This window comes from Mustela nivalis (genome assembly GCF_964662115.1).
Source record: "Mustela nivalis genome assembly, chromosome: 7".
Taxonomy (NCBI): Eukaryota; Metazoa; Chordata; class Mammalia; order Carnivora; family Mustelidae; genus Mustela; species Mustela nivalis.
In genome coordinates, this window is record NC_139026.1 from 100,702,329 (window position 1) to 100,715,299 (window position 12,971).

At 41.1% G+C, this 12,971-nt stretch overlaps 1 protein-coding gene and 1 long non-coding RNA gene across 3 annotated transcripts in view; one reads left to right on the plus strand and one right to left on the minus strand.

The window, feature by feature from the left end:
* LOC309870393 overlaps positions 1-12,971 on the plus strand; it is a 91,238-nt gene that overhangs the window by 42,511 nt on the left and 35,756 nt on the right. The gene's annotated exons all lie outside the window — the stretch shown is intronic.
* The window catches only part of PPM1H (protein phosphatase, Mg2+/Mn2+ dependent 1H), a 257,949-nt gene continuing 247,284 nt past the window's right edge, over positions 2,307-12,971 (minus strand). For both annotated transcript variants that reach the window (XM_082742521.1, XM_082742520.1), the window contains one exon: positions 2,307-6,997. In XM_082742521.1, coding sequence (XP_082598647.1) covers positions 6,850-6,997 — 148 coding nt within the window. In that variant the 3' untranslated portion in view covers positions 2,307-6,849. The remainder of the gene's footprint in view (positions 6,998-12,971) is intronic.

The following is a 12,971-nucleotide window of genomic DNA, read 5'->3' on the forward strand; positions in this document are numbered from 1 at the left end:
CAAAGACATTCAAATCATAAAGGAAAAGGTGAAACAGTCATTATTTGCAGATAACATGATAAGATAATATAAAAAATCCACCCCCCAAAATGCTACAGCTAATAAATGAATTCCATAACATTGCAGGATACAAATATACAGAAATCGCTTGCATTTCTACACACTAATAACTATCAGAAAGAGAAATTAAGAAAACTATCCTATTTATAATAAGATTAAAAAAAATAGTAAGATTCCTAGCAATAAATTTAACCAGGGAGGTAAAAGACTATACACCAAAAATTATAAGACACTGATGAAAGAAAGTGAGTATGACACAAAGAAATGGAAAGGTGTACTATATCATGGATTGGAAGAACCAGTATTGTTAAAATGTCCACACTATCTAAAGCACTCAACAGATCCAGTGCAATTCCTATCAAAATTCTAATGGCATTTTTCATAGAAATAGAACAAATAATCCTAAAATTCATATGGAACCACAAAAGACCCCAAACATCCAAAGTGATGCTGACAAAGAAGAACAAAGCTGGAGGCATCATGTGCCCTGATTTCAAACTATGTTACAAAACCACAGTAATCAAAACAACATGGTATTTACATAAAGATAGACACATAGATTAATGGGACAGAATATAGAGCCTAGAAACTAACCCATACATATATGGCCAATTAATTCATGACAAAGGAGCCAAGGATATACAATGAGGAAAGAACAATCTCTTCAATCAATGGTATTGGGAAAACTGGACAGCATATGCAAAAGAACGAAACTGAACATCTATTTACACCATACATAAATATTAACTCAAAATGGATTAAAGACTTGAATGTAATCTGAAAGCATAAATCCCTTAAAAGAAAACACTGGCAGTAAGATCCTTGACATGGGTCTTGGCAGTGATTTTTTTTTGATTTGACACCAAAAGCAAAAGCATTGACAGGCAGCAAAAATAAACAAGTGTGATTACATCAAACTAAAAAGCTTCTGTACAGCAAAGGAAACCATCAACAAAATGAAAAAGCAACCTACTGAATGGGAGAAAATATTTCAAATCATGTATCTGGAAAAGAGGTTAATATCCAAAATATATAAAGAACTCATACAATTCAATAATTTTAAAAAAATACAAAAACATAAAGCAACCCAATTTAAAAAATGGGCAGAAGATCTGAATGGTCATTTTTCCAAAGACAACTTACAGATATCCAACATCACTAATCACCAGGGAAATGTAAATCAAAACTATAAGGTATCACCTCACACTTGTTAGAATGGTTCTTATAAAATAGGGAAGAAATGACAAGTCTTGGCAAGAAAGTGGTGAAAAGGAGACCCTGTGCACTGCTGGTGGGACTGTAAATTGTCACAGCCACTATGGAAAACACTATGGAGATTCATCAAAAAGTTAAAAATAGAACTACCATATGATCCAGCCATACCACTTCTGGGTATTTATCCAAAGAAAATGAAAACACTAACTCGAAAAGACATATGCACCCCCATGATGACTGCAACATTATTTACAATATCCAAGATATGGAAAAATCTGAGTTTCCATAAATGAATGAATGGAAAAGGAAAATACACAGAGAATATTATTCAGTCATCAAAAATAAAGAAATCTTGCCATTTGTGACCATGTGGATGGACCTTAAGGACATTATGATAAGTGAAATAAGATAAATACCATACAATTTCACTTTTATGTGGAATCTGAAAAATAAAAACAAAAAACATTCATAGGCACAGAGAACAGACTGGTAGTTGGGAGAGGCAGGAGCAATGGGTGACTGAGGATCAAAAGATACAAACTTGCAGTTATAAAATAAGTCATGTGGATGTGATATACAGCATAGTGACTATAATTAATAATACTGTATTGCGTATTTGAAAGTTTCTAAGTGAGTGTTACTACAAGAAAAAAATACTTTTGTTAATAGGAAGATGAAGGATGTTAGCCAGAATTTCTGTGATGATCATTCTGCAGTATATTCACATGATCAAATCACTACATTGTACACTGGAAGCTTAGGTAATATTGTGTATGAATAAAAAGATAAAAAGAATACCTTTTGGGAGCATTGCTTGATAGTAATATCCAAGATGTTTCTTCTAGACGCACTGCTGAAACGGATAGCCTTTACTGCTACTCTTGTGAAGGTTTATAGAGTCGGCATCCCTTCCCCTTTGTCTTTTGAATCTGTTCACAGTTTGTAATTCCCCGTGAGGCCATGACATTCCCGTCATTCCATTACCTGATATGAAGAAACTTCAGAGCGAATTAAAAGAAACAACACAAACGTTTTTCTAAAGGTGTCCTATATACATATATATATAATATTTTATTTTAAAATGTCACTGAGCATATACATTTCTTTAGCTTTTTCCAGGGAACATCGCACCTAAATTTCAAAACACACAAAATAGATCCCCTTTACTAAACAGTTTTCATTTTGGGGGGTTACAAAAGTCAAGGTTTCACAATCACAAAGCATAAAGGTACATGGTCCTGATACCATTTTCAGGCAGATTCTTGTCATTCCCTGTATATCTGGTACTTTTGGAAACCCAGACCGTGATGCATTCCTTACGAATGATCTCCACTGTGGGCCTCCCTGGGTCTCCAGAAGAAACAGAGACAATGGAAGTGAACAGAAACAAGAGAATAACCTCAGGATTCCCCAACACAAAATACTATGGAAGATTGGGGGGAGGGGCACAAGGTTCTCCTTCAAGTACGTCGCAGTAGAAAACACCATGTTTATAGCCTCATTTGGTCACTGTCTACCTGGTTGCTAGTGAACAAGACTTCATCTAAGACGCGGAGGAAAGATGAAAGCTATTTACATGTAACATCACGGACTAGAAAGAGCAGTCGTGCCCAGACCCGCAACCAGCTCAGACAAGGAGCTGCCACGATGGGCGCCTAAGAGGCCAGAGGGCTGCTCGCTGGTGTCCTCTGAAGAATCCCAGTGTACTCGTCGGCCACGTCAGCCGCACCCAACCAGAGCCAGCTCCGCACGGTGGACCGTGCACGGTGTGCAGACTTTTATGCTTTGCTGCAAATGGACAGTCCTCACGACTCCCAAGTTTCTCATAGAAGATCCTGTCCTGGGGCCAGATACTGTTTTCCTCTTTTCTTAGATCTGATAAATTTTAGGGTCAGCCTGATTGTTCTCTGCATAGACAATGACTCTTCACTGCTTTCTCCAAGTGTCCCAGAAGCGGTAATTTGCTGAAAATAGAATCTCATAAAAGTTTAACACATTCCCTCTGAGAACAGTGGTGCTGCTGGGCCACTTAAGGAAAGGTCAGAGCTGAAAACTGTGGTGGAAAACCACTCTTGGCCATGTTGGAAAAAAAAAAAAAATGGACTGGCAGACAAGGAAGGATGTGCAGTCTAGAGAGGAAGCAGAATTCTAAAGATGTGGGAGTCTTTTTCCACATTTCCACGCTAGTGCTCTTGGTAAACCAAAAATCCTGCCCGAATGGCCAAGATCTGAGGCCCGATCTGGTCCCGAGACTCTCTGCCCTGCCCGCCAATACCCACCTACAGCTGTAGTTGTTGTCGAGAAGTGAATGAATACTTGGGAGTAAGAAAAAGGTGAGCCCAGCTGACTTTGCACAGCCCCACAAAGGTAAGATGCTAGGAATGAAAAGATCAAGCACCCTAAATTCCCCCAAGTTGCAGAAAGGGACTGAAGTTGCCACTTTTTTGTGGTTTTATCCTAGTCCACAGCCGAGGACTTGGCCTAGCCTGATTTTCACCTCTCCCTTCCCACACCAGGAATGGCAGTTAGGTGAGAACCACCAGAGAACAGACCCTCCATCCCTGCCAACTGGCGCGCTCTCACTGCAGGGTCATGAGAACAAAGGTTAGGCTGTCACCTGGCAAAAGGCTGCAGGGTGTGGACAGAGTGTACGTTTGCCCTCTTTAAGGAAAAGACGGTTCCCAGGTATTGTGAAGAGCAGGGTCCAGCCCAAGAAAGAGATTTAGAACTGAAAGAACCTTTCATTAGAGAAAGTGGCCACACACGCCCCAAGACAACCATAAAGACTGGACTAGGAAATTGAAAGCTTTTTATTAAACAAGACTTCCTCTGAGGCCATTAGGACAAGGAGATTTGGCTATAAGTCAGACACACAAGACTTCCGAACCACATATAAATATGTTCTTCAGAATTTTGAATGTGTTGCCTTGCCTCTTGACCTCTCCAGGAATGCTCCTAGGGCCAACCCTCTTATGTAGACAGTTACTGCTCCGGAATGGGAAGGCACAGGGCCTGGGTGAAAAATAAAGCCAAACAGAATGAGCTCAATTCACAGAGCAATATCAGTGTTGGGTAGATCTGCTATGGGCATTAACAAATCACTTTTTCCACATATGATTTATCCATCTCATTTGTAATTTTCCTCTCATCCCCCAAACAGAAAGAGGGCTTCAGCTTTTTACTAAGATCTTTCCACCAAGGAGGCTTATGAAAAGAATTCCTGAATACCTTTCTAACTAAAACCAGCAGAACAAAATGCTCAAGACTTTAGGATAAATTGGAAAAGGGGGTTCCAGAATTTTTCCTGAGACATTTCTTGGCAGTACATGAATTGGTGAATTGAGTAGAAGACTCTCATGACACCTACGCCCAAAGTCAGACTCCAGTGGCTCAAATAAAAGTAGAAAAGCTCAAGGCAGGACCAATACAGAAGCCTGGGAGAGAAAACAGAAAGGCAATGGGAACACGGGAAAGAGGTGACTGCTGATGAGGACAGGTTCCCAAAGAAGGGAGGTCAGAGTCCTCCACAAAAAACTTCCTTGGTTTCCATTTGCATGTGATTTTGAGTCAGGGCAGGAACAGAAGGGGGACCACACTGCTGGGAGATGCCTGCGTGTTGTCCCACAGCATCTTATTCTGCCAGAGAAGCAAATGGTTTACCATGGACTTGTCCCCACAGAGCCTTCTGGGGTTGCTTAGATCTCCTGGAGGAGAAGGGAAGCTGTCAGATGAAGATGACCCCTGACAAGGCAGTAGTTCAATTCTTCCCAGGCAACATTTTGGCAAACAGCTGCTTGGGAAATTCCCATGGTACTTTACCTACCAGACCGGGCATCATTTCCACACTGTGGAATGAATTCATTCCTGAGTAGAGAGGCTCCAGGCAGACCTTTCCTAATAAAATATCTACAACTCCAGGAAGGTGATGAACTATCCTGGAGGAAAGGTTCCTTTCCTCTTCTCTGGGGAAGGGACTCAACAAACATGGAAGCTGGGATTGGCTCTCCAGCAGTTTTGGGAATCACATCAATGACATTTTTCTTCATTGGGTGGGAAGAACATTTAAAATACACAAAACTGTCAAGATGGCAATGAAGCCACAGGCGGTGTTCAGGAAGCAGCCTCAGTAACTGGACATCATTCTACAGGGTCCTCCAGTGCAGAGCAGTAGTCTCCTTAAGAGAAGTAATTTCCAAAAATTCTATTTTCTGATTCCTTGTGGGAGAGAAGCAGCAGGTAGACTTGGTGTCCACTGCTTCTGCAGCTCTTGTGAGGAACACTCAGAAGTGGAGCAGTGGTGGGAAGTGGGGCTTTAGGTGTTGGGTGGCTGGGATGGGTTTCCAAGGGGAAGGAACGGGGGGCGCACAGCATCAGAATGACCAGTCAACCCAATTCAGATTCACTTTTCTCAAGTGGCTATTCAGAGTGGGCCTTGCCCAAAGACAAGGGGGAGAGCAGGACTGCTGCTCCTTAACAGAACATGGACACTTACTGACGTGTAGTGGCCTTGGGCACAGTCACAGCCCATGGAACCTGGATCCAAAATGGAGGGATGGTCTTCACATGAGGTGTGGTGACCTGACTGATATATGGAACTTCCTGTTCTGATCTTTTAAACACTGCTTTACATGTGTCCCCATGGCACAGCAGGTGGGGAGGGCCAACTAGTCCAGAAATGATAACCTAGATTCTCAGAGAAATCTCAAGCCACAAAAAGGGAGAGATCCTTCAAAACAACAGAGGAACTATTGGTCCAAAGAAACACCCATATTTTCATGAAAACACACTGATTTGGTCAGAAAAATGCAACTAAGGAACAAACTGTTACACAACAAAGACAGGACTCTGTCGGCCTGGGCACTGCTCCAGAAGGCTGCCTGGGTGGTGTGGGCTACTGGGTATGAGGACAGCCTGGGCTGGACTTTGACACACAAATTCCTCAGTAGGGAACTGGAAAGTCCCAGGCCTGTTTTATGGAAGGGAAACAATTAAGATTCAAGGAATATCGAAAAGAAAAAAAAAAAAAAAATCCCTGCTTCACCCCACCATAGCCATGAAAAAAAGAAAGACACACACACACACAGATGGTGTTCCCTGATATCAGTCTCAGGCTTACTAGAAGGTGGGTGCTTACACTTTCTGAGGCATGATCCCCAACTTTCCAATGCAGTACGTTTAACCCGTAGAGAAGCTGGCAGCTTGACTGGCTAAAGAGTCTTCTGCCAGTTACACCTGAAAATGGCTGCCCAGCTACTCCAAATAAATACGACATGTGTACCCCAAATAGGCAAGGGCCACCTAGGAGGCCTATTAAAGGAACCAAAAGAAACACAACACTCAGTAGCAGCCTTTGTGTTTTGCTCTGTTGAGTATCCAGACCTGTTACTGAAGAGGAAACTGAAAACTAAGGGTCCCCCAGAAGTACAGCCAGAGGACTTTTGGCAACAAACCCCCAACCTGGGATGGGAAGAGGTTGTATCCCCTGGAGCTCTGCTGGGGCACTTCCCAGTCCCACCCTGCTAGGAGGTATCCCAGCTTTCTCCCCTGCTGTCCTCCCAATGCCCTGGGCCATTTTCAGGAAAGTTTGTTCCCATGTATTAAAGGAATGACATATACAGAAATGTCGTCTCCTGAGCCCAGTCGGTCATTAGATATTCGCCATCCTCTGTCCTTCAGGACACCGCGGGCACGCATCACCAGGTCTTGAGCTGCCAGTGTGTACCTGTGTAGGGAGAAGCAGGAATGAGACCAGCAGTAAGGCATCAGGCAGAATCTGAAGTCGGGGGAGGCTGAGAAAGAGGCATCACTACAGCTGTGTAAATAGTTTTCAAATACTCCTGAAGTCTCAAAAAGTCTAGGCTGGGGCGCCTGCGTGGCTTAGATGGTTAAGCGTCTGCGTCTTTTTTTTAAAAGTCTAGGCCATCTTTTCTCAAATTGTAGGATGCCTAATGTGAGATTATTCTTTTAGATGGTAGATGGACAAGGCACCACCTACATTAAATAATCTCCTAAATTAGTCTGCTATTGAGTCTTTTGAGGTTTTTGGTGATGTCAAGGAGAAAGTCTTTGTTTAGTCTGCCTTTAATATGGAAACATATTAAAGTACTTGGGAAACATAAGAGCTTTTGTTTTCAGTGTTTATTTTTGGGGCCACTTTCTTTTTTAAGGATAAATGATAGTCATTTTCCCATGAATGGGCAATCTTTTAAAGTAAAATTGTTTTTATTTTTTATTTTTTAAAGATTTTATTCATTTATTTGAAAGAAAGAGAGACAGAGCAGGAGAAGGGGAAGGGTCAGAGGGAGAAGCAGACTCCCTGCTAAGCAGGGAGCCCGATGCTCGACTTGATCCCAGGACTCGGGGATCACAACTCAAGCCAGAGACAACTGCTCACCCAACTGAGCCACCCAAGTGCCCAATAAAATTGTTTTTAAAAAAGTGGGTCGATTTAAATAAAAACATTAATAGTACATGTAGCATAGGAATACAGTACAAATGTGAAGGTGTTTGGGAACGGACTGATAAACCTTGGTGTGGACGGGCTATCTACCCACTCTTATTAATGCCACACTCTCTTCTTGATCAATGTAGGTTTAGTGGGGGTGGTGCTCCAAGAATTTGAAAATAAGATTGCTCACAGAGATTTAAACTTAAGGAAAAAGAAGTACTACACATCGGGCGCCTGGGTGGCTCAGTGGGTTAAGCCGCTGCTTTCGGCTCAGGTCATGATCTCAGGGTCCTGGGATCGAGTCCCGCATCGGGCTCTCTGCACAGCAGGGAGCCTGCTTCCCTCTCTCTCTCTGCCTGCCTCTCCGTCTACTTGTGATTTCTCTCTGTCAAATAAATAAATAAAATCTTAAAAAAAAAAAAAGTACTACATCATTAGCTAGTGGGAAACATTAATATCTAAAAACCAGTGTGGGAGGGGATTGTGGTGGGTGTGGGCCTGGGTTGGCCTTGAGGCATAAAAAACTGAGACCAAAACATTGGCAGGTGGCTATCCAAATACTGATCAGAGACAGTCTTCGCTGACAGACTTCAAAGAGATTTAGTTCTGCTGGTAGGACCATATTTAGTATGGATGAATGACTCTCTCAGCCTATGACATTAAACATGATTCACCGTTGGGGGGGGCCTGGGTGGCTCAGTGAGTTAAGCCACTGCCTTCGGCTCAGGTCATGATCTCAGGGTCCTGGGATCAAGTCCCGCATCGGGCTCTCTGCTCGGCGGGGAGTCTGCTCCCCTCTCTCTCTCTCTGCCTGCCTCTCCATCTACTTGCTATTTCTCTCTGTCAAATAAATAAATAAAATCTTTAAAACAACAACAACAACATGATTCACCGTTAACTCTGATTTCACCAAATAACCCGATTCTGATCGGGCTCCTTGTGTAGGCCTGCCTACAGGGAAGGAATGAGCCAGTTACTGTACTCCAAGAGTATCAGTCACTTATATTTCTCCATATAAATGTCAACTGGCATCTCAGTTTCCAGATCAATTTTGTAAGCTTGGTTAGGGTAAGCCCAGCTCTGACAATGAATCTGTTCTTTGTTATGTTGATTAAACCTGTTTCTGAACCCAAAAAGCTAAAAGCTAGCCTCGGATAAATCACCAAGATAATAAATGTCACCCTGTAAGGAAGGCTTCTTGGAAGGCTTTCACGACAGACTTTTAACAACAGACCACCCTGTTGTTACCAGTGGCTTTTCCCTACTTGGGAATATCTCTGCCTTGCCCTCAGGACTGTGATTTTTATGGAATTTGGAACACCAGAAGGCTCTTCTATTTCTTCTGTTAAGACCCTTTATGGATTTACTCAGTCTCCTACTAAAGGAGACTGGCAGAAATAAAATAAAATAAAAATAAAAAAATTAAATAAAATAAGCAGCTGGCATCCAGCCTATCGTTATAATATTTAAGACCAAACTCTGCAGCAAATGATCTTAGGATTAAGATACCAGGACATAAAGTCCTTGAGACGCAAGTTTTCTTGCAGCCCAGGCAGAGGGGAGGAGTGCAGGACACACTACAGGTGGCAGAGGAGAGGCTATATGAGTGAATACCAAATAAATGCTTTTCCTCCTGGAGGGTGGCTGGTGGGTGGGGAGCAGAGGCACCCTTTTCTACCCGAATGGAGAGAATTACCAGCTTTGCGTGGAAATGTCTTCAGTTGCATTTGAGGGAAGATGCAGCCAGTTAGCCCCTTTGGAGGGCTCCCCTGCTGAGATCAGGAAATAAACAGAAAGGAGTCCAGAGAGGCCTCTGGCTAAAGAGCCAAATAGATGTCTCCAAATCCACACATTGCAACTTATACTATATTCAGAAGCGTTTCTCAGATGCTCACCCCAGAGGACTCTGGGGTTTATATTAAATTGTGTCTGTGAGATAGAACCACGTCAGGAAAGGCTGCCAACGATCTCAGTGGTTGATTATCCTGGTGATTGACTGCGGTGGTCCAGACTTTAGCCTTTCAACTGAAGAAACCTGGCTGAGTCAATACCAAGTAGATTCATCTCTCTGGGCTGAACACACCTTCACCCAGCTCAAGAGCATGCCAGACGGAGAAAATGATGGCAAGTTACGGTAATAGATGGCTGACAGTAAAAGAAAGATGCTCCAAGATGTCAAAAAACAGAGAAAAGACTCAAGCCAGCTCTCTATGGCTAGCCTAGAAGAGGCCAACCACCCTGTGGGCCTCTGTGGGTCTGTGGCCGTGGGGCAGCGACAGAGATCAAAACAAGGTGAGACGAAGAAGTCACAAAGGAGGGTCACCCTTAGTTCGAGGCAAGAGACCACCCTGATGCTGCCACTGCTGGTGACGCGGAGTATTTAAAAAATGGTCAAAATTAGCAGTGGTATTTTAAAAAGCAGCATTAGGTCACCTAGAAAAGATGGTTACCCAGGAAACTCATTTCCCGAGGGCTCTAGATAATTAAGGTTTTATTCTTAAAAGTGGTTATTGCCTATTCCAAGATAACTTCCCTTGAGCCTGAATTTCTCTTTACCATCCATTCTGTCTTCCCTTAGGTGCTGAACTTCTTGAGACAGAAATCCATTTTTGCTTCTTCAATTTCTTCCCTTTTCCTCCTTAATCTCTTACCAGTGGGGCCACTACACCTCACTCATCTGGCCTCTTACACCTTGACCTAAAAGCTTCCTCTCAGTACTTGTTCAGCTCAACCTTGCTCCAGCAGATACCACTGACCATCTTCTTTACCTATGATGTCTCCTGTCTTTCTGAATTCTCCTTTTTTGGGGTGGGGTAGGAGAGGGAGTTCAGGGGGTAAACAGCTTTCGCTCCATTCCACACACCCCAGTTCTGCATCTGAGCTTTCATGACACATGCCACAAGCTCTTCTCTCTGATGCTTCTTAAGTTCCTTGGGAGGCCCCAGTGAAGACTTAAGAATTCATCAATAAACACCTATTTTCACTTCTGAAATGGGACTTGCCCCTCTATCATCCTGAGTTTATGTGATCTTGGGCAAGAAAAGATGGTCATTTTTCGATGATAAAATCCACAAGACTGAGTAGGACTTCTAAACTTTGTATTTTAAAGTGTATTTCATTAGTGGTACATGGCTAATTAAAATCTAATCTCATAGTTATTAAGATATAAGCTATATTTATTATAAAAACAGATACACCTGAGGTTATTTCTGCCATCACTAATACATATAAATATATATAAATTCCTGTGTGTTTTCTGATTATGTTTTTCTTCATTCTTGCTTTCTGTCAGGTTGATTGCTTTAATACCTTTCCCTCCCTCTACTGGTTTAGAAGTGATAGTTAATTTCTATCATTTTAGCACTTATGCTTAAGTTTTTAATACATAGGTTAATCAGTATTATGTCCTCCTTCAGAAAATAAAGGGATCTTAGAATGCCTTCTATCATCATCTGTGTTACTGCCAGGTAGTTGAATTTCATCTTTTTTTAAGCCTCTATTAGTCATTATTATCATTTACAATCAATAACTATGTAAATAAATTAATATACTAACTTCTGTGCTTTTTGAAATCCATTCCTTCCTTCTGGATTTGATTTTTTTTTCTGTTGAAGTCCATTTTTAGAAATTCTTTCAACAATGGTCTGAGAAGGATTAAACTCACTCCAGTCTTTGGACCACAAAAATCTTTTGCTTTTGTTTTTAATCTTGCCTGGTAGCTTTATTGGGTATAGAATTCTGGATTGACTATTATTTTCAGCATTTTAGAGATAATATTTCATTTATTGTGACTTCTCTTACTGAGAAGATATTTCTTTATAAGGAAATATCTTGGGGTGCCTGGGTGCCTCAGTCATTAAGCGTCTGCCTTCAACTCAGTTCAAGATCCCAGGGTCCTGGGATGGAGCCCCATGTCGGGCTCCCTGCTCAGTGGTAAGCCTGCTTCTCCCTCTCCCACTCCCCCTGCTTGTGGTCCCTTTCTTGCTGTCTCTCTCTGTCAAGTTAAAAAAAAAAAAATCTTCTCATTGGTAACTTTTAAAGTTTTTACTATTATTATCAATTGTATGAAGTTACATACAATTGATAACAATAAATAACAATCGATAACAATTGAAAATAAAGGGATCTTAGAATGCCTTCTATCATCATCCGTGTTACTGCCAGGTAGTTGAATTTCATCTTTTTTTAAGCCTCTATTAGTAATTATTATCATTTATAATCCATAACTATGTAAATAAATTAATATACTAACTTCTGTGCTTTTTGAAAAGACATAACAATGCAAGACATAAAAATGAGGATTCCTTTTTATCTGTCATGGTTGAGAATCTGTTTTGCTCCTTTAAATAAGAGGATATTTCTTTGGTTATGGAAAGTTCTTCAACTGAGAACTTTTTGAATATTGCTTGCACTCTATTTTTTTTTTTAATATTTTCTCCTATTAGACCTTCCCCATTTTGCCTTCCAGATTTCCACTTCTTTTGTGTCTTCTTTTTTCTCTTTTGATTTCTATAAATTCACTAATTCCTGTTTTAGCAGTTTACTCTTCAGTCCATTCAGTACAGTTAACTCTTCAAAAACATGGAGGTTAAGGGACACCAATCATCAATCACAGTAAAAAATCCAAGTATAATTTCTGGGTCTCCAAAAACTTAACTACTAATAGCTTATTGTTGCCCAGACACTTTACTGATGACATAAACAGTCAGTTAATACATATTTGTTATGTTATACTTATTATACTTACTATATTCTTACAATAAAGTAAGCTACAGAAAACATTATTGAAACACATTTAAAGTACTTTGTCCAAAAAAATCCATGTGTAAGTGGACTAATGCAGTTGAAGCCCATGTTATTCAAGGGTGAACTATGGTAACTTTATTTTAGTGATATACTTTAACCCCATTGTGAATTTCCATTTGGTTGTTTTCCAAATTCAGCTCTTCATGCCTGTGGTTCTATCTGTGCAAGTTTAAAGTTTCAACCTGTTCTACTGGGTTTTCTTTGGAGAGGTAGAGAGAAGGCTCCATTGTGTCTAGTTATTCTTTCTCACAGTGGGTTTGAAGATGTTTCTCTTTGGTAGGATTGCTAACTCTGTGCCCTAGGTTACAGAGAGCCTTTAAAATTTGCTTTTACTAGGAAACACTATGGGTTTTTCCAACTGTAGAACATGTAATTTCTTGGTTTAGCATTTTCATAACACAGGAGTGGTGTGAAGTTTAACTTCCCACTTCCTGTATGGTGA